Below are 21,867 nucleotides of genomic sequence, written 5' to 3'. Positions count from 1 at the left end.
AAAATAAATGCGGCCAATGAAAGAACAAAAACAGTTCTTGTCAAACATATAGATAAAAATGGAATTAAAGTTGATCAATTGTGCTCTTTGCTTTGATAAGCGATGTAAACGTAAATCATATGATTGGTCGGCGTCCTTTGGCTATGTGATGATGAGAATTGTGCTGTCTTCTTACATACTACATCACTGCAAAAATCAATCTGCAGTAGGTTTAACGTGTGCATGTTGAAACAGGGTTAGTCCAATATGCATGTTCCCTAAGCTTGGCACTTTGCATGGACACTGTTGATTACATGTGTTATAAAGGAATGGGGCACGACGCGCAAATGCACGACAAGCTGTCGTTCACAATTGATTGAATAGTGTGATTATGCTATTAAATGTATACAACCGCTGCATTATCAAATCAAAAGGCTCAGGCACTAGCAGTAAAGGACATGTTGCTAAATCACTGACTGTATTCTATTGTTTAAGCAGATTGAACAGTCAAAATTGGATAAAATAATTTCAAAAACCAGCATTAACACTAGAAAGGCCAATATTTGCTTTGGAGCAAATACAGCGATGGGTTCACCACATTTTACCACATGGCAGGGAAAGAATGAGAAACACAAGGGAAAACAATTACATTGATATAACTATAATATGAAGTAACATACAACTAAAACAACAGTTGGATAGCTATTCCCTACTTTATTGGTTAGGATTTTTAATTGCATAATGCAAACTGTTGATTTTCAAAAAAAATAAAAAAACGTTCATGCCCCGCATTCCAATGCTGGAGCAGAAAAGCTTGAAATACCTACCAAAACACTTGAATAAAGACATACTGTCAGTATGGAAATGCTCTGTGCAGGTGTTAATCAAGTTAAATCCCAACAGCCAATCAGCAAGAAATGCTCTGTGCAGGTGGAAATGCTCTATGCGGGTGTTAATCAAGTTAAATCCCAACAGCCAATCAGCAAGAAGTATAGAGGAAAGCTGCATGCCTATTGGTTGATGCCCTGCATTCCATTGTGATGACTCATGCCCAGACGTGGTAAACACGGCACACTAACACAGTAATACATTTGCTATAAAACAGCCAAAAAACTCAAATAAAACCATTCTAAAAGCCTGTATCACAAAAATTAAAAAAACGCCTAGGGGTATTTGCCCACTGTACCTCCATACCAAATTTCAGGACCTTAGGCCCTAAAATGAAGAAGCTGAATCCATTTAAAGATATGGCAGGAGGAGGAGAAGGAGGAGAAGAAACATCAGAAAAAGCAATATGGGTTCACCACCACTTCGTGGTGTGGTGAACCCATAAAAAGGTTCTGGGCTGATTATAAGTCCCAAACATGACTGTGTCCATATAACCCTTCATCACGGCTCATGACTGGAGTTAATTTTGATCCACGCAGCTTCCTTCATTATTCAAATATCGTAAAATGACTCGCTATCAACAAAATAGAGCTTTTGCATGCTGTACTTTTCTTCTGTATCAAAAGGTGGCGCTGTTGAGCCGGGGTACAGGCCATATATAAGTAGAAGGCCACACCCACTCTCCCACCCATATTAGTTGGATAAGTATGTACTTTCTAGCAGTTGCTTTTAGACTTTCGCGTTATCCTTTTTTGCATGTATTATGTTAATCAGTTTCCATGGACATCATTTTATGCATTTAGCCTATTGACATTAACATGCAAAAAATATTTACAAATAAAGAAAAAATACATTATTTATAATTGGATGAAACCGGGCCTTGAGGCCTAGAGGAAGACCCCCCAAAAGATGCGGGACCAGATAGTACATGACACAGGATGGTCCTCAAGTTTGCTAAACTAGTAATTAAAGGCTAATGACCGTGCTGCCTGGAAGGACAAAAGAAGAGGATCAGGTCTGGTCTAGGCATTTAGGCAGTAGGCAGCATGAAAGACAAGCAATGAAAATTGAAATTCGAGGTTTACCTTGCCCAGTCACCGAAGACGTCGTCAGTGTCAGCACCAGGACCATCAACCTCCAACACGCTGACGTACACACACCCGTCATCGTGTCTAAACATAAATCACCCATTAGAGATTGTATCATATCATTCTATACAAACATAAAAAAATCGTTAAATGACAACCAACAAAATAGAGCTTCTGCATGCTTCACTTTTCTTTTGTATCGAAAGGTGGCGTTGTCGACACGGAGCACCGGCCATGAGTAAAGCCTCGGTCACAACCCGCCGTACGTGCTTCTGCGTGCTGTCTACGTGCAAAAACGTGGGCAAACGTAGGGCATCCGTGCGTGGTGAGTACCACCTCCGTACGGAATCCTACGGATTTGGGAGCACGCAAACACGCCGTAGAACTTTAAGTGCATGTAAAACTTTTTTCTGCGTGCGGTTTACGGATTCACCACCCGTACGTGCGAGTACGGGCGACGCGCGTGCCCCGTACGTAAGAAGCACGTGTGAGTACGGCCTCCTTACGGTAAAGTTGCAATCGCACAGGGATCGTACGTTGTAAGCACGTACAACTAACTTACTTACCACTTGCGCAACGAACGGTGCACGCAATCGCTCATGGCCAGACGTGGCGTGCAGACCACACTCTTACACCTTGCGAAACCGTGTGAGTGACGCGCGTCGACGCCACTCCTTCCCCAAGTTTTTAGAAAAACGTAGCAGACGTAGCCTCCCAAAAAGCGTACGGACAAAAGCACGTACGGCGGGTTGTGACCGAGGCGTAAAAGACCACACTCATCGACTTTTGTTGATGGAATGTGGGAGGGAAAGTTAATATATAAACTGCAGGAATAATCACTATAAACAGAAATTAAAGTTCCACGAGCTCATTCTTCGCCAAATGATGTTGACTTTTGCGATTGACAACTTATAAACATTTCTCAAGCTCAGTAATCATGCAAAACATATCCTTATTTGAATAATTTGTTTTGGATTGTCCAAAGAAGAGACAATTGTAGCATTTCCTCAAACGTCATGCAAATAGAGTCTTGATTTGAATAAGTTATGTTTAATAATATTCGCTTCAGGTACCCTCCAAAAGTATAAAATTCCCATCAATCAGTGGAATAAGGGCATTTTCTCATTATTTATTCCAATAAGGTGTTCACCTAATTAATATGTGAATATGTCCATCTTGTTCTTAGTTCTGCAATGTTGAATTGATTACATGGATGACATCCTCTGGAAACCCCAAAACTGATGCGAGTGTGCGCATAGAAGAAAAGTTTGGCACAAAAAGGTGCCTTCATTAACCCTTCAAACACCCGAACTTTTTTGCGACGGACGGGGTCTAATGACCCCATTTCGTTTCTTTCAAATTTATATTCTTTTTTGCATTATTCAGTAATCTTTGCACATATGATTAAACATAGTAAGAGGTATATTTTGGCAAGATTAATTGTAAAAAATTCTAGCTCATTATCATAATTTATGCAAAAAATGGAGCCTGCAGGCATGAACATGGGGTTGACAAAGTCACGGGACAATTTTTTTTCGAATAAATATTTTCAAATAGCACATAAAACTAAACGCCCGGACCCCGTACGGGTGTTTGAGGCTTAAAAAATCTAGGTTGACATAAAGGTTAAATAAATCAGTTAACACAAAGCAATGTTTAAGTGACATGGTGAATAATAGACTCTTGATTTTCATTTCTTCAAATTTTTTGTCCTTTAGAATGGATTTTGGCATTTTGGCACTTAAATACTTACTCCTAGCCCCAAGAACTTCCAGCTACTGTAACACAAATATCAATATAAACCTTGCAATTTCTATCTCAAACTATCAAGTAACACTTCAGTACCATAGTTATATGTTGAACTACTACCAAACATGAATTACAATATTCCAACATGACAAAGGAACATTGAAAATGTTGAATGCCACTTTCTTATTACGATACATCATTTCACCTTTGTGTGTATCCTATAGCTAGACATCGAATGTGTTCATAATATGAAAAAATCAAGTTTGAAACGTGCTAATAACACATTGATAGTGTGTGATGAAATATCACTTGAACGCTTACATAAGTTACAAGTCAATACTTCTAACCGTCTCGATCGGAGAATTTTGACCACTAATGCTGCAAATTAGTTTTGTCTCAGAAGGTGGCGCTGTTGAGCATGTTTCGTCTAAATTTGAATGTGTTATTTTTGCCCTTACTTGCCCAACTACTTTTGTTTGACCTTGAGATCCGTGTGCCACTCCTACCAACGCGCGTGTTTACAGTTATTCCAGTAACCTGTGCATTAAAATCCGCCTTTGACTACTAAAACTAGACGTGCCGCATGTTTTCTCAAAAGTAACTAAAAATTGAATAAAGATCACTATATTGAACATATTTTACCCGTTTTAAATGTGTCAATCAGACAAAAGTCAGATAGTGAGTGGTTAGATGCTCCTAGCATTTTTTACTATTCCTTCTTGTGCTGCTAATACCACCCCTTTGTCTTGCTCTTGTTTTAACAAGGTCTAAAACGTCGCAGAACACATTATTAATGGTGAAGTCTATGACTTGGTATTTAACTCAAGTACATTTGGCCCGTGTAGGGCGTGAACCTGCAATAAGGTCCATTGTCATTGTCATTAAAAGTAGTATGGACAAAAGCCTGGCTAAAACATGTCTTGTGAGAGGTAGACAGGAGTAAAGCAGAGTGCTTTTGCTTCTGAAATGAAATAACTTATACATGTCGCAAGATGTAAAATTCCCATTATTCACCAATAAGGAATCACAGAATTTTCACATTAAGTATGCAAATTACATCATCATTTGCATAATTGATATCTGCTGATGTTCCTCCTGCCATAGATTACATAGATTGCATGTATAAAAGTACTATATGTAAAAAAACTGTAATCATAGAACTTCCTCTTTATTTATGCATTAAGTCTCATTTGCACAATTTCAATCAATCAATCAAATCAATAACCTTTATTTATACCCCTATTTATTGCGGGGGGGGGAGGTCACGGGAACACAATAAATAAGTAAATAAAATTCAAATTAATACAAAAATAAATTACTAAATACCTAACAATAACTAATAATCTTCTGTTTTGTGAATGGTCGCTACATCCTTCCTTCCAAGAAGCTGGTGTACCTCCTTAGATGGAGTTCTTGGCTAAAGACCTACATTTGTAGGATCAGTTTACCTACTCTATTCTGTATTTAATGATGTACATCTCTCTCTCTACATACCAAAAAAAAAAATGATGTTACTATCTTGACTTATCGACTTTTATAAATTTGGCCAGAAAGTCCCCTACAGTTCCAGAACAAACTGCCATGGGAACAAAACTCACACCACTTACTCCTGACAGGAAAAGGTATCTGACAAGAAAAAGTCAAGACCATAGCATGTTGAGGACAAAAGATACAAAAACCGGCAGTTCTGCTGCAGTACTAAGGTCAGCCACCAGGAGGCCAATATTTGACCTTGACGTTTGTCTTTCTATGACCTACCAACATACCAAAAACATTACAATCCATAAAGGCGTTATGACGTTATGCTTACCACAATATTGCTGAAGAACACACACACTCACACACACACACACACACACACACTCACACACATACACACACACACGCACACACACACAGACAGACACACCAAAAACAATACCTCCATTTTTCAAAGAGGTAATGAGATCTTTACTGAGGGTCAGTCTGGGCAGCCTTAGACCAGCAGAGTACATGTGTTCTGCCACCTAAATCCAACAACGTTTAAAGATGGCGCCATGACACCCGGGTGACAAACGAGCTGGAAGGAAAGTCTGCCTGAGGACAAAATGTCAATGGTTTTGTCCCAGTGCTATCAAGCATGAGCGCCGCAACCTAGGTCAAACGGAGGGGACTTAGTATCTGAGGGCACGCTGAGTGCACATTGTTTTCTGTCTGTTTTTTCCCAGGTCTTAAACAATACTCGACGATACATGGCATAGAAATGGGAAATTATTGCGAGAAAAGTAATCTTTTCAAGTATATTATGTATAAATTCGTGTTTGTTATCGTTTATTTGTTTTGAGTTGAAAGCTACCAAATGGAATTTCAGGGTAACAAAACCACACAAAAAAATATTACGGATGGGGGTATCGGTCTAAAATTGACATTGACTGCCATTGTTCAGAACATTTTCGTCATCATTCCGTCATTGAAGCGTTTGAAATAGCCCCAAAACAAGCCTAGTTAGGCATCTGTTTATTTTAGGGTATGCTAATGAATAGCTAGACCTGGTCTGTGATACAAAACAAGCAGCCGTTTTTCGTCAGCAAGATCACATTTTTGCCTAACAAATATCAGTTGTGGGGTAGGATTAATTCAACTTTATTAATATGATGACCAGAAAATTGAAATTGAAAATCCGTTTTTTTCCTCTCTGAATTGCATCGGATGTCTAAATCACTAGAGGAATAATACGATCTGATATTCCATCCTGCTTTTCTGCAAAATGGCTCATTCAATGATTGTTATATTGTATCCTACTAGTATATTGGCTTATTTAAAGTCTAATGTCAAGGTTATATTGTCAGTCAAGGGTCACTGTATGTCTAAAATTTATCACATTCCCTCATCTCCCTATAAATACTAATGCTATCTAGTTGACTAGTATCTTTGTGTCTATACTAAATGATATTGGAATTTTGAAGGCACTGAGCTAAGTATATACCAAATAAAAACAAAAGTCACAACCATGCTAGTACTTGAGTCACCTATAAAATGTATAATTATATGTCCCAGATACAACTAAGTGATATTGTTCCCTCTGGTATCCGTGTTGGATTCCCAAATGTTAACGTGGTCTCCATAGCTACTTACACTATTTAGAGACAAAACCCCGCAATGTGAACATGCAAAAAAAATTGAAGTCATTGTTTCTTATTCCTAATTGCTGCCAATTTGTCTTCTAAGTGATAAAGCTTTGATTAAATGACAAAAGAAGCATACACAGTTTCGCTTATTATCAATTTTCCTTATACTTTCAAATGGCTAGGATACCCACACAGCTTGGATATTTGCAAGTGAATACTGAAAACAGTTGGTCTATGGGATTCTGGGCCATTTTATCGTGCAATATAAACTTAAAGTAGGACTTGTTGCAAAGTACTCGCAAGGCATCACATATTGCATGAAATACCATCAAAGATAATTCTAAACATTTTTTCTACATTAAAGTGAAAAATGTGAACATGTCGGGAATTTGTGCAAAAGATAGGCATTTGGGACAATTTCGGTAACCTTTTACTTACAACATGACCTATAAAAGTCGCACATATTTATGATGGACTTACAAAACATGACTAGATATGACATGTAAATAAAAGACCTGCAAGACAACAATGGACATTAAACGTCACAAAAAAGTCAGGAAAGTATCACATGGGCTTTTACTCCTGGACCGAAAAAGACACTCGATGTAATTTACGAACAGATGTTCAAAACCTCGTGATAATTTAATTATAGGTCTGTCATTTCACAAAGAGCCTTCAGTATGTCCACAGAAGAATAAACTACAATTAATCACACAAAAAAACTTTCAACAATCCGTTTTACACCACTTTTTTTCGTAATGCAATTTCTACACTAACACCGGAGGCTTTTTTCTATCACAAACACAAAATATCAGGCTCCGCAGAAAATTAAGCTGCGAAAGGTCACGAGACAAAAAATCTGAATCATCCAGTTCATTGCACTATGCTTGTTTTGTATGAATGACACTGCTACTCCAAAAGCTGAACTTTGATATTATAACAAAAACAAATTGTAAAAAGCTTGTTGGAATTTTGACTTCATCCAAAACTCTGTTAAGACAAAATGCACATATTTTAACCTACCTCGGAATTTGGGTGTAGTATAATTAACAACGGTCATGAAGTGTCAACTTTGACAGGTTTAATATTAATGGTTGACCGGATCATTATCTCTATTGTTGAGCTGGATATTTTTGTTGTTACTTGACCCTTTCTGCCCTTTCCCCTGTTACAAAATGCACAGAAATAAGAAACAATTACATTACAAATATACGTATTACTTAACATGTATCATAACGGAATGTACATTTGTAAGTATTTCAGAACATAAATGCTCTCAAAATCTATCTCTCTTGAGTGACAAATTGTTATCTTTAAGAGCGACATTACGTAGAATTTTCGAAGTCTCGAATAAATCAATGACAAGAAGGGCACTACATGTTGCAAGGCGAAATGTCCTCCAACATCATCATCATCATAAAAGTCCTAAACTCTGGAACCGTCTTCCACACTTTATAAAGACTTATACTTCCATTTCTTCCTTTAAGGGGTGACGCGGGTTGAAGGGCATGCGCACAAGTTGCTAGGTCAGAGACCTCAAAATAAAAAATAACTTTAAAACCGTTCTTTTGGTGGAAATTTTGTTGAATCCTTGGCATTTTTGTGGTGGATTGTACATTGTAGGGTTTTGAGTGAATGTTTTTGCAAAAAAATGGAGGTTTTCCATTAAGTTGTATAGTTATTGGCTTTTCTGTTGGCACACACCCCTCCTGCTTACCACATTGAAATCAACCTGGGATATGGGGACAAAGTGCGCCTGTGTTTGGGAACACAGCTGTAGTTCGAGTTTTGCTGTCCAATTTTCCCCGAAACTTTTTGCAGGTCCATTTTAATAAATGTGCTAACAAATGAATGTGAGTTTGTGTCACCTAAACTTCGTAAAGGTGAGATATGATGCCCATTTTTATGCCTGTTTTTCCATGTTTCAATGCAGCACCCTTTAAGAAGAGTCTCCCTTTAAAAACCCAATGTAAAACTTGTCCTGACCTTTGACCCCTCGATAACGACAATTGAAGCTAATTGGGCTATGAAATTGAACATTTCTGTTATTAGTATTATTATCTATTTGTTATCTGATCATTTTTTCCGTTGTCAGTATCATTATCTATTGTACCATAATTCCATTGTTTGTATGAGATTTTATGTAACGTTATGTTATGTGTTTATTTATGTATGACACAGGGCCCCACTGAAAAGCAGTGTTACCACTGAGTGGGTTACCTGCTGAAAATGAAGGAAACTTTGGTGATCTGTCCTAGAATGAGTACTTCTTTCATGGCGGACACCAGAAAAGATCTTGCCCATACTACCTAAATATATTATAGAGAGATTCGACGACACAGCTAGATTCTTTATACTACTACTCTGAGACGTCCCAAGAAACGATATGTCAGTGATACAACGTTATGAAGAAAGTAAAAAAAAGACTTTTAAACAAATAAGCAGGACATGCTACCCAGCAAAACACACCAGTCTCGCCACTCTGAGACGTCCCAAGAAACGATATGTCAGTGATACAACGTTATGAAGAAAGTAAAAAAAAGACTTTTAAACAAATAAGCAGGACATGCTACCCAGCAAAACACACCACTCTCGCCACTCTGAGACGTCCCGAGAAACAATATGTCAGTGACACAACGTTATGAAGAAAGTAAAAAAAAGGGCATTTAAACAAATAAACAGGACATGCTACCCAACAAAACACACCAGTCTCGCCTACTGCGACGAGCACGCGGTTTTACAGAGAAAAAAAAACGAGCTATCTATTAGATACTTTATTAGATATCTATTAGATATTTTAGCTTTAATATTGTCAAACGTTAAAATCACGTAGGCTATGATGCTTTATAGACAATGAACGTAAAAGTTTGCAACATGACGTTTTAACCAGTGCTTTGGTTGGGCGTAGACCATGCCACGTCAAAATCACTTACATGTAATTACCCTTTCTTTTTAAACCAAACCTTTTTTTATCAAACATTACAGAAGAAAATGAGCATGGTTCTATAGATCATTTCTAAAATTAAAGGCTTCGAGTAGCAATCGATTATCCTTAGAGAGGTTTCAATCGTAAAATTGACGAGAAATCTGTAAATGGGGATTTGACAGGCCAGGACCTTGGGCGGGGCAGACACACGGTTTTCGGGCACAGAACGAACACAGCGACAAAACGAAAAAAATTCCTACAATACCTTTTAAACACGACTGGAATGGCCCTAGCTGCGGTACAACTCCATACCGAAGCATAATGCAGACTTGGCAAGAATCAACAGGCTTTTAAATAAGTACACACAGTAGGAATTATTGATCGGCCACCCCCAAAAATGTCAAAATCTGACCAAAAATAGCGTTTTCAGCATTTCCGGTGGTAGTTGAAAGTTGTGATATTTTACGCAATGGGATTTTTTTGCAGTGGAATAGAAACAATTGATAAGGTCAGGTACTCACATGGACGTTAAGTGCTGTCGGCGAAACGAAGTCGGTTTATGTCAGCTCTCTCTCTACTCTCCAACGTTATAGAAAAAAAAGTTGGCGCTCGGGTATATATACCGTGCTATTATTAGAAAACTGGTTTTAAGATATATATATACATTAGTTTGGAGTAAAGGTCAACGCAATCGACAGTTCTGATTTGTCAAATGTAATCACGTGAGCTACTTTCTATTAATAGTGGCTTAAACCATTTTTCCACAGGGTGTAAGCTGTACGTTTACCAGAAAAACTTTCAGACATACACCAGTAGGCTCACTATGTGTGACACAAGGCAGAAATGATAAAATGGCGTAGTTCATGTTATAAACTGTGATTAGATCAGTTTTTCTGGTTGTCCAAATTTCTTTCCTACTGTTCATGTTAAGAANTCGACAGTTCTGATTTGTCAAATGTAATCACGTGAGCTACTTTCTATTAATAGTGGCTTAAACCATTTTTCCACAGGGTGTAAGCTGTACGTTTACCAGAAAAACTTTCAGACATACACCAGTAGGCTCACTATGTGTGACACAAGGCAGAAATGATAAAATGGCGTAGTTCATGTTATAAACTGTGATTAGATCAGTTTTTCTGGTTGTCCAAATTTCTTTCCTACTGTTCATGTTAAGAACGGCGGTTTGAAAGTGTTAATTGAAAGCATTCAAGCGTGCGATCTAAACACGTCATTCACACGCATTCGACGCGATGTCTCTCTGCAACACCCTCAAGATCGAAGAGCGCTGAATGTTAACTTTGACAGGTCTGAGATTAATGGTTGCCCAGCTATTATTGTGCCACTCTGCGTCAATACACCGTAATTAGACAGTTAGCTACAGAGAATCATTGGTTATGATTGGTTGCATGTGACGTGGTGTGAGTTGAGCGTAATTGGTCAATTAGTTGGGAGAGGCAGAACTACCCTAGTATACAGGCTAGCTCGTCGGCTCCAGGGTCAACAAGATCCCGAGGCCATTCTACCGCAGACCACCCTTACATGTAGTTAGAACGTACATTCAGATTCTTGAGGTACGTCAAAGCCGGCCGATCAACACAAAAGAAAACTTCGTTTGGTTTTGTTGTTGTTGTTGTTGTTATTGTTGTTGCGTAGGTTGTAACTGACCTGCATACTGGCTGAGGGTTAGTAGCAAAATACACCTAACAAATTAAAATGTTTCCATTTGCAAATCTACTTACATTGAAAATGGCAACGATATTATGCTAAATGACTGTGTACAAATGACAAAGTAGTATGTTATGGACAGGATAGGTATTATTTGCGGCGCTCCTCCACCTGTTATGTGGCGGAGCGCAGCGGCGAAGACTAGGTGTGGTCACTAGGAGGTGTAGAGGTCACGTGAAGGTCAATGCGCCATACCAGACGCCGCGGGAGGTCGTGTCGGGCGGCATCGTTACATAAAGATTGTATCCCCAGGAGGTCGTGCTGGGCATGGGTTGATCCTATTGTTCTTTTGATTAAGCCGAGACCTGTTGAATTCAGCGCGGTCACTTCAAACCTTTCTCACGCGTCCCGGGAGGGCGTGTCGGCCGGTATTATCTATTAAGGGTAGGTTGTGTATGTCTTGCTGTGTCAGTGTTATTGTTTGCTGATTGGTTAAGAGGTAAGAGGATTTTGTATAAAGCCAGGCAAACTGTGACGGTCTTAGATTGCGACCTGTCCACGCTTCGACACCTTTTCGATTAGCGATGGCTTCTACAGATATCAGGAATTGGCTGAGCCGATCTATACACGAGGGGGACATCACAAGCTGTTCTACCGACCCTGTACCTCTTCAATAGCAGAAGTTACGAGGAGAAAATTTCAACTGTGATTACACGGTATTGTACCGTCCAAGTGTTGCTTCGACCCTGTTTCAAGCGTGCGAAGAGGAGTTTGTGTACAACACTGGGGACTTGGCTCGAGTTCAGGTCAGAATCTCTTCAATGATTCTGTGTAACTCTTGTCTATTTTGTCAACATCGTTTTACAATCATACACCAATACCTATCAGCGCTGAACGTACGATGTATAACCTTCTTTTTTGTAGATCTTTGGAAAGTATCGTGACATCCCAAGGAAACAAGTTGCTTTTGGTGACCCTGGGTTATCGTACAGATTTTCCGTGGTAGAAATCCCGGCAAGGCCTTGGTCACCGCTGTTAAGGACGATCAAAGACAGAATACAAGAAGTAACCGGGCAAGAGTTCAACTTTGTCCTTATCAACAGGTAAGGCACTTGTAATTGATCTGTCTGTGACCTTGTTGACGTGTTAGATCAGTTGTGTAATGGTGTAGGGATTTATGTTGGTAACGTTATTTCTGTTGGTTTCACAGATACAAAGATGGTTTAGATTACATCGGAGAACACAGAGATGACGAAGAAGGGCTAGTACAAAATGCTTCAATCGCTTCACTGTCTCTCGGACAAAAACGAGACTTTATTTTCAAGCACTGTGATGCACGCGGGAAGTACAAGAAACGTGTGGTAGAGCCGATTAAAATAGAATTAGAACATGGTAGCCTCTTAATGATGAACTATCCAACCAACCGATTCTGGTTTCACTCGCTACCTGTCCGGAGAAAGGCAACAGGAGCAAGAATAAATATGACCTTCAGAAAAATGGCTTAAAACATATGACCTTGGTGTGATCTGTATACATGTACATTTTGTTTTTGAGGCTCTGAGGTATCACATAAGGCTGTCACTGAACGTGCAACGTCATTCTTGTGAAGATCACCAACCATGCCGCACGAGTGTGACGTCTGTGGCAGAGAGTTCAGTCGAAAAGCAAACCTCGCACGTCATCGCGATACGATACACGGAGACGTGGCAGAAATTTCTTCGGGAGAAGAGAGCATGGACACCGAGCCGGGTTCTTACCGATCGCTGACATATTTGACGACACTGACGACCTGTCGGACAGGAGGCAACGACTGAGCATGACACGGAGTCACTTGAATCTTACGAGGAATGTGAAGTTTCAGAAGAAGATAAGTCTGTAATGGACTCTCAGGAGGTAGAGTCAGCGACAGAAACTGACAGCGATCAAAGTGGTTCCGAGAGTGATGCAAGCTCGATTGTGTCTTCCAGCCCGGCCCCTTCTGATAAAAGTGAAGAGTACGGCTACGACAGTGGTGACGAGGAAGAGTGGACGCTCTATCGCGACTGGACCATTCCACTAACTCACGATCCAGGCGATGTCCCTCAACGCGTGATCAAGGAGACAAAACGCGCTGGAAAAAAGTTTTATCTTGTAGAATTTGCTGCCTTGCCTCCACCTTACAGTTATGAGATAATACACAGCAAGAACTGGGTCTCAGAGCAGACATTGATGAAAAAATACGGCTTTCTTGTTCTGAAGTAATACAACATTGTCCTTCCATCGACAGTAACACTTTCCATAATAGCTAATGTACCATTGATACACATGTACCATTTCGTCAATAGAGAGATATTGCAAAGAGTGATTCACGACATTAAAATGTACGTAATGAGTGACTCACGACATTAATATGTACGTAATGAGTGACTCACGACATTAATATGTACGTAATGAGTGACTCGCGACATTAATATGTACGTAATGAGTGACTCACGATATCAATATGTACGTAATGAGTGACTCACGACTTCAATATGGACGCAATGACTGACTCACGATATCGATATGTACGCAATGAGTGATTCACGACATTAATATGTACACAATGAGTGATTCACGATATCGTTATGCACGTAATGAGTGACTCATCGTGTCATTATGACAAAGCGTTATAGTCATGAAGCGAATAATACAATATTACGTCACATGAATAATTGTTTCTTGTTTTTGATCAGTATGTGTGGTTGTGTGGACTGCCAGACGTAAGAAAGATAGTATAAATATGGGTGTCGCACTACGTAAGAGTCATTCGCGAAGATGAATATTCAGTTAAAGTTGCCATGTCGCCTCGTCTGTAGCTGATGCTCTGGGTCAGGGAAGTCGTACTTTGTACAGAAACTGTTAACGTCGGGAGCTGAATGGCTGGATCCGGGACCGTTCGAACACGTGGTGTGGTGTTATTCAGAATACCAGGAAAATCGTCACAGCGAACTCAGCTCTAAATTGGGACCAAAGATTCAGTTTCAAGAAGGTCTTCCTGAAAACTGGAATGACGTTACGAAGCCGGGATGTCGTAACGCTGTCGTAATTGATGATCAAATGGAAGACGTAGTGAAGGGAGACAAGGTCATAAAATTATTCACTTGGGCCAGCCGTCACAGAGGCATATCGGTTTTCTTGTTAGTGCAAAATCTATTCTACCAGGGGCTCAGAACGATCAGTCTTAACTCTAGTTATATCGCCCTGTTTAAGTCTCCCAGAGATCAGAGTATGGTTACTACACTGGCCAAGCAGATGTTCCCCGGACATAGCAAATTCCTACAAGAATGTTACGAGGACGCCGTCAATAAGAAGACTCACGGTCTTTTGTTCCTTGACCTGCATCCGGAATCACCTAATGAGTTGCGCGTGAAAAGTGGTATGCTCACCCCTCAACCCTACGTGTACCTGAGGAAATAATAAAACGCCGTGTCGACCACTCCCAGCTGTCACAACGAGTCTAGATGTCACATAGACTACATCGTCACACAGACTGTCTTCGCCTCTTGAGCAAAGCCAACCCCAAATTGCGGAAAGCTATTCTGTCGACAGCCCCAAACGATCTTCAAAAGTCGATTTGCGACTGTTCACACAACGTCCTGAAAGGAAACATCCGTCTCACACCAGGACAAAAGAAAGGACTGTCCCGACACAAGAACACTCTTCGCCAGCTCGGCGACAAGAAGATTCCAAGGGTCCACCACCACCTCTCCCAGCAACGCCTCGGCTACCGGTAAAGAAGACAATGCCATATTGGCGGCTTTCCCAAAAAACATGAAAGCGCGCGCCCAACAGTTGCTCAACATCATCAAACACAAGGGAGGGGACATTCTCGATTACAACCAACACGGAGAGCTTCTCTACGATACGCAAGTAGTTCCCGGATCCCAGATATCGGATCTCTTAAGAGATGTGATTCAACGGAGACAGAATTTCAACCCCATTGGATGGCGAGCCTTCAGCAGAGGGCTGGCACGCATAAACACGCCAGAGGCCGCCATAAGACACCCAACCCGACTGGCTGTGATTAAGAAACTGTTGGGCGCGCGCTTTCATGTTTTTGGGGAAAGCCGCCAATATGGCCTTGTCTTCTTTACCGGTAGCCGAGGCGGTGCTGGGAGAGGTGGTGGTGGACCCTTCATCTTTAGCGACATTGTTCGTAGCGGTGACGGTGGCAGCAGGGGTGGAGTTCGACGTTACCAACCTGACGCTGACTGGCTCGGCTCGTCGTTTGTCTCTGTACGTGAGATAACGCTGGAGAAGCTGTTGGTACAGGGTTGCTTTCTCGTCATCGGCTAAATCTTGACGCGACATTACGTCTCGCATTTGGTCGTCCATACTTAAAGCAGATTTAACCAGTGGGGTCATCTCTTCCTGTTGTTTGGCTTGGATCGTGGAAAGCAATTCTTGAGGAACAAGGGCCATCTTTCTGCCGTACTCCATGACGCAGATTTCCGTTATTTCCTCCCACCAAACAGAGACGTGATGGCCGAAATGATCGGACTGAGCAGCAGGGACAGGAACCCGCTCTTTTGAACCAACGTCTGCCTTTTCTTGGACAGTGGAATCTTCTTGTCGCCGAGCTGGCGAAGAGTGTTCTTGTGTCGGGACAGTCCTTTCTTTTGTCCTGGTGTGAGACGGATGTTTCCTTTCAGGACGTTGTGTGAACAGTCGCAAATCGACTTTAGAAGATCGTTTGGGGCTGTCGACAGAATAGCTTTCCGCAATTTGGGGTTGGCTTTGCTCAAGACGCGAAGACAGTCTGTGTGACGATGTAGTCTATGTGACATCTCGACTCGTTGTGACAGCTCAGAGTGGTCGACACGGCGTTTTATTATTTCCTCAGGTACACGTAGGGTTGAGGGGTGAGCATACCACTTCTCACGCGCAACTCATTAGGTGATTCCGGATGCAGGTCAAGTAACAAATGACCGTGAGTCTTCTTATTGACGGCGTCCTCGTAATATTCTTGTAGGAATTTGCTATGTCCGGGGAACATCTGCTTGGCCAGTGTAGTAACCATACTCTGATCTCTGGGAGACTTAAACAGGGCGATATAACTAGAGTTAAGACTGATCGTTCTGAGCCCCTGGTAGAAGAGGTTTTGCACTAACAAGAAAACCGATATGCCTCTGTGACGGCTGGCCCGAGTGAATAATTTTATGACCTTGTCTCCCTTCACTACGTCTTCCATTTGATCATCAATTACGACAGCGTTACGACATCCCGGCTTCGTAACGTCATTCCAGTTTTCAGGAAGACCTTCTTGAAACTGAATCTTTGGTCCCAATTTAGAGCTGAGTTCGCTGTGACGATTTTCCTGGTATTCTGAATAACACCACACCACGTGTTCGAACGGTCCCGGATCCAGCCATTCAGCTCCCGACGTTAACAGTTTCTGTACAAAGTACGACTTCCCTGACCCAGAGCATCAGCTACAGACGAGGCGACATGGCAACTTTAACTGAATATTCATCTTCGCGAATGACTCTTACGTAGTGCGACACCCATATTTATACTATCGTTCTTACGTCTGACAGTCCACACAACCACACATACTGATCAAAAACAAGAAACATTATTCATGTGACGTAATATTGTATTTATTCGCTTCATGACTATAACGCTTTGTCATAATGACACGATGAGTCACTCATTACGTGCATAACGATATCGTGAATCACTCATTGTGTACATATTAATGTCGTGAATCACTCATTGCGTACATATCGATATCGTGAGTCAGTCATTGCGTCCATATTGAATGAAGTCGTGAGTCACTCATTACGTACATATTGATATCGTGAGTCACTCATTACGTACATATTAATGTCGCGAGTCACTCATTACGTACATATTAATGTCGTGAGTCACTCATTACGTACATATTAATGTCGTGAGTCACTCATTACGTACATTTTAATGTCGTGAATCACTCTTTGCAATATCTCTCTATTGACGAAATGGTACATGTGTATCAATGGTACATTAGCTATTATGGAAAGTGTTACTGTCGATGGAAGGACAATGTTGTATTACTTCAGAACAAGAAAGCCGTATTTTTTCATCAATGTCTGCTCTGAGACCCAGTTCTTGCTGTGTATTATCTCATAACTGTAAGGTGGAGGCAAGGCAGCAAATTCTACAAGATAAAACTTTTTTCCAGCGCGTTTTGTCTCCTTGATCACGCGTTGAGGGACATCGCCTGGATCGTGAGTTAGTGGAATGGTCCAGTCGCGATAGAGCGTCCACTCTTCCTCGTCACCACTGTCGTAGCCGTACTCTTCACTTTTATCAGAAGGGGCCGGGCTGGAAGACACAATCGAGCTTGCATCACTCTCGGAACCACTTTGATCGCTGTCAGTTTCTGTCGCTGACTCTACCTCCTGAGAGTCCATTACAGACTTATCTTCTTCTGAAACTTCACATTCCTCGTAAGATTCAAGTGACTCCGTGTCATGCTCAGTCGTTGCCTCCTGTCCGACAGGTCGTCAGTGTCGTCAAATATGTCAGCGATCGGTAAGAACCCGGCTCGGTGTCCATGCTCTCTTCTCCCGAAGAAATTTCTGCCACGTCTCCGTGTATCGTATCGCGATGACGTGCGAGGTTTGCTTTTCGACTGAACTCTCTGCCACAGACGTCACACTCGTGCGGCATGGTTGGTGATCTTCACAAGAATGACGTTGCACGTTCAGTGACAGCCTTATGTGATACCTCAGAGCCTACAAAAACAAAATGTACATGTATACAGATCAAACCAAGGTCATATGTTTTAAGCCATTTTTCTGAAGGTCATATTTATTCCTGCGGCTGTTGCCTTTCTCCGGACAGGTAGCGAGTGAAACCAGAATCGGTTGGTTGGATAGTTCATCATTAGGAGGCTACCATGTTCTAATTCTATTTTAATCGGCTCTACCACACGTTTCTTGTACTTCCCGCGTGCATCACAGTGCTTGAAAATAAAGTCTCGTTTTTGTCCGAGAGACAGTGAAGCGATTGAAGCATTTTGTACTAGCCCTTCTTCGTCATCTCTGTGTTCTCCGATGTAATCTAAACCATCTTTGTATCTGTGAAACCAACAGAAATAACGTTACCAACATAAATCCCTACACCATTACACAACTGATCTAACACGTCAACAAGGTCACAGACAGATCAATTACAAGTGCCTTACCTGTTGATAAGGACAAAGTTGAACTCTTGCCCGGTTACTTCTTGTATTCTGTCTTTGATCGTCCTTAACAGCGGTGACCAAGGCCTTGCCGGGATTTCTACCACGGAAAATCTGTACGATAACCCAGGGTCACCAAAAGCAACTTGTTTCCTTGGGATGTCACGATACTTTCCAAAGATCTACAAAAAAGAAGGTTATACATCGTACGTTCAGCGCTGATAGGTATTGGTGTATGATTGTAAAACGATGTTGACAAAATAGACAAGACTTACACAGAATTATTGAAGAGATTCTGACCTGAACTCGAGCCAAGTCCCCGGTGTTGTACACAAACTCCTCTTCGCACGCTTGAAACAGGGTCGAAGCAACACTTGGACGGTACAATACCGTGTAATCACAGTTGAAATTTTCTCCTCGTAACTTCTGCTATTGAAGAGGTACAGGGTCGGTAGAACAGCTTGTGATGTCCCCCTCGTGTATAGATCGGCTCAGCCAATTCCTGATATCTGTAGAAGCCATCGCTAATCGAAAAGGTGTCGAAGCGTGGACAGGTCGCAATCTAAGACCGTCACAGTTTGCCTGGCTTTATACAAAAATCCTCTTACCTCTTAACCAATCAGCAAACAATAACACTGACACAGCAAGACATACACAACCTACCCTTAATAGATAATACCGCCCGACACGCCCTCCCGGGACGCGTGAGAAAGGTTTGAAGTGACCGCGCTGGGATTCAACAGGTCCCGGCTTAATTAAAAGAACAATAGGATTAACCCATGCCCAGCACGACCTCCTGGGGATACAAACTGTCCATCCTTAAGTAACGATGCCGCCCGACACGACCTCCCGCGGCGTCTGGTATGGCGCATTGACCTTCACGTGACCTCTACACCTCCTAGTGACCACACCTAGTCTTCGCCGCTGCGCACCGCCACATAACAGGTGGAGGAGCGCCGCAAATAATACCTATCCTGTCCATAACATACTACTTGACAACTAGCGGGCAAAAAAAAATCCCAGCCGACAAATTCTGTTAAACTACAGGGATACAAAGCAGGTACAATGAATTTGCCTCGGTAACCTGGGTACCATCCTTATTTAGTTACTGCCGCCTAGCTACAGTAGACTATCGAGAGGTGCTCCTTATTAAGAGGTGGTCACCAGTACATGTTGACCTTGTAAAAAGTTATATGAAATGGCCAGATGGTCCCTTTGCTGAGGTGGGCACTAGTACGGTTTGAATGTAATGAATACACGTTTACCATTATGAAGAGGTAAGAGAGAGGAATATGTTTGACTGCATATCAGTGGCCAGGTTGTCCTTATGTAGAGGTGGTCACTAGTACAGGTTTGACTGTATATCAATGCCCAGGTGGTTCTAGTGTTGAGGTGACCACAAAGACAAATGCAAATACAGGACAGGACAATACTCATTTTCTCTTGAGTTAAGTGACTGTGTACAAATGACAACTAAAACCCATCGGTGGTAAGGCTTCATTGACTTGATTTTATACATGACATCCTTTAAAGATCCCCCAAACAAGTGCGTGCGGGCAAATAACAAAATGCTGTTAAACTACAGGGATACAAAGCAGGTACTGTTAATTTGCCTCAGTAACCTGGGTACCATCCTCTTTAGTTACTGCCGGCTAGCTACAGTAGACTATCAAGAGGTGCTTCTTTTTAAGAGGTGTTCATTAGTACATGTTGACCTTATAAAAGTTATATGAAATGGCCAGATGGTCCATTTGCTGAGCTGGGCACTAGTACGGTTTAATTGTAATGAATACACGTTTACCATTATGAAGAGGTAAGAGAGGGGAACATGTTTGACTGTATATCAGTGGCCAGGTTGTCCTTATGTAGAGGTGGTCACTAGTACAGGTTTGACTGTATATCAATGGCCAAATGGTCCTTATGTACAGTTGACCATTCGTACGGGTTTGACTGTATATCAATGGCCAGGTGGTCCGTATGTAGAGGTGGTCACTAGTACAGGTTTGACTGTATATCAATGGCCAAATGGTCCTTACATGTACATGTATGTAGAAGTGACCACTAGTACAGGTTTGACTGTGTATCAATGGTCAGGTGGTCCGTATGTAGAGGTGGTCACTAGTACAGGTTTTACTGTATATCAATGGCCAGGTGGTTCTAATGTTGAGGTGACCACCAAGACAGAGTACAAATACAGGACAGGACAATACTCATTTTCACTTGAGTTAAGTGAGGAAAGTCGTGTAAAGTGCCTTTCCCAAGGGCACAAGATCGGTGGCATGTCGGGACTCGAACACGAGACCTCTTGGTTCCGAGTCGAGCACTCTGCCGCTACGCCACACGATTCTGGGACTACGCCACACAACCAAACGGCTACGCCACACTTCCCAACGGCTACGCCACACGACCCCACAGCTACGCCACACGACCCCACAGCTACGCCACACGACCCCACAGCTACGCCACACGACTCCCACAGCTACGCCACACGATTCTGCGACTACGCCACACAAGCCCACGGCTACGCCACACAAGCCCACGGCTACGCCACACAAGCCCACGGCTACGCCACACGACCCCACAGCTACGCGACGCCACAATAGATTGTCGGTAGATTGTAGATTGCTACCCCGCCCGTCGGTATCGTTACCCATGGCACGGTTTGTGGTTTGGTCTAGCTGTTATCAATGCTGTTATTTCTAGACCTATTTGAAGAGTTCGAATCCCAGCCCTGCCAACGGTGTCCTTCGGCCATTTTTTCCTTCGAATTCGGTGTCTCGTTGGCCTTCCAGAAACTAAATGTTTGGACTTAAAAGAAAAAAAAAAGTAATAAGTGACATGATTCAAACAGTTCGTAATTATGACTCAGATGCAGAGAATCCAAACAGGAACAGCTCCGCCTGGGAATCCAATGGCACATTGCAGTTTTGCAGTGTTCAGAAATTCATATACCGTATAACGCTTGGAAGGTAAATATTGCAATATAAATCTATCTAATCTCTAATCTCTCTCTCTCTCTCTGTCTCTAACTCGTACTTATAAACCTGCTATTCTGACAAGGCTTCAATGTAATTGACGTAAGATGATGGATGGATAAAACGTCTGAGCGATTAAAAAAATATCCAGTTGCTTGTTTGTTTTTTTTTGGCATGGCACAAGACTCATAAGTCAAGACAATGTTAAAAGTTCTCCTAAACAGACTTAAAGCCCAGACAGAAGAGGTTATAGCAGAGGAAAAGGCCTGGTTTTGACACGTATATGCAACCTCAGAGCACT

General features: G+C 41.7%; 2 protein-coding genes and 2 pseudogenes across 2 annotated transcripts in view; 2 read left to right on the top strand and 2 right to left on the bottom strand.

Moving 5' to 3' along the window:
- Positions 1–1,843: 1,843 nt before the first annotated feature.
- Positions 1,844–12,907, top strand: LOC109474733 (DNA oxidative demethylase ALKBH2-like). Its single transcript, XM_019775094.1, has 4 exons — positions 1,844–1,882; positions 12,080–12,208; positions 12,327–12,505; positions 12,613–12,907. Exons 1-4 carry the CDS (start codon positions 1,844–1,846, stop codon positions 12,905–12,907), a joined length of 642 nt encoding a protein of 213 aa, XP_019630653.1.
- A 56-nt stretch (positions 12,908–12,963) lies between these two features.
- Positions 12,964–13,643, top strand: LOC109474739 (annotated as a pseudogene).
- A 3,812-nt stretch (positions 13,644–17,455) lies between these two features.
- Positions 17,456–18,126, bottom strand: LOC109474737 (annotated as a pseudogene).
- Positions 18,127–18,192: 66 nt separating this feature from the next.
- The window catches only part of LOC109474732 (DNA oxidative demethylase ALKBH2-like), a 5,516-nt gene continuing 1,841 nt past the window's right edge, over positions 18,193–21,867 (bottom strand). Inside the window, exons 2-4 of the mRNA XM_019775093.1 lie at positions 18,892–19,020; positions 18,595–18,773; positions 18,193–18,487 (exon numbers count right to left, since the gene is read on the bottom strand). Of these exons, the coding sequence (XP_019630652.1) occupies positions 18,193–18,487; positions 18,595–18,773; positions 18,892–19,020 (603 nt within the window). The remainder of the gene's footprint in view (positions 18,488–18,594; positions 18,774–18,891; positions 19,021–21,867) is intronic.

This window comes from Branchiostoma belcheri, unplaced genomic scaffold, assembly GCF_001625305.1.
Source record: "Branchiostoma belcheri isolate BF01 breed outbred unplaced genomic scaffold, Haploidv18h27 scaffold313, whole genome shotgun sequence".
In the NCBI taxonomy this organism is placed as follows: Eukaryota; Metazoa; Chordata; class Leptocardii; order Amphioxiformes; family Branchiostomatidae; genus Branchiostoma; species Branchiostoma belcheri.
The sequence above is the reverse complement of the archived record's forward strand: the minus strand, read 5'-3'. Positions and strand labels throughout refer to the sequence as shown.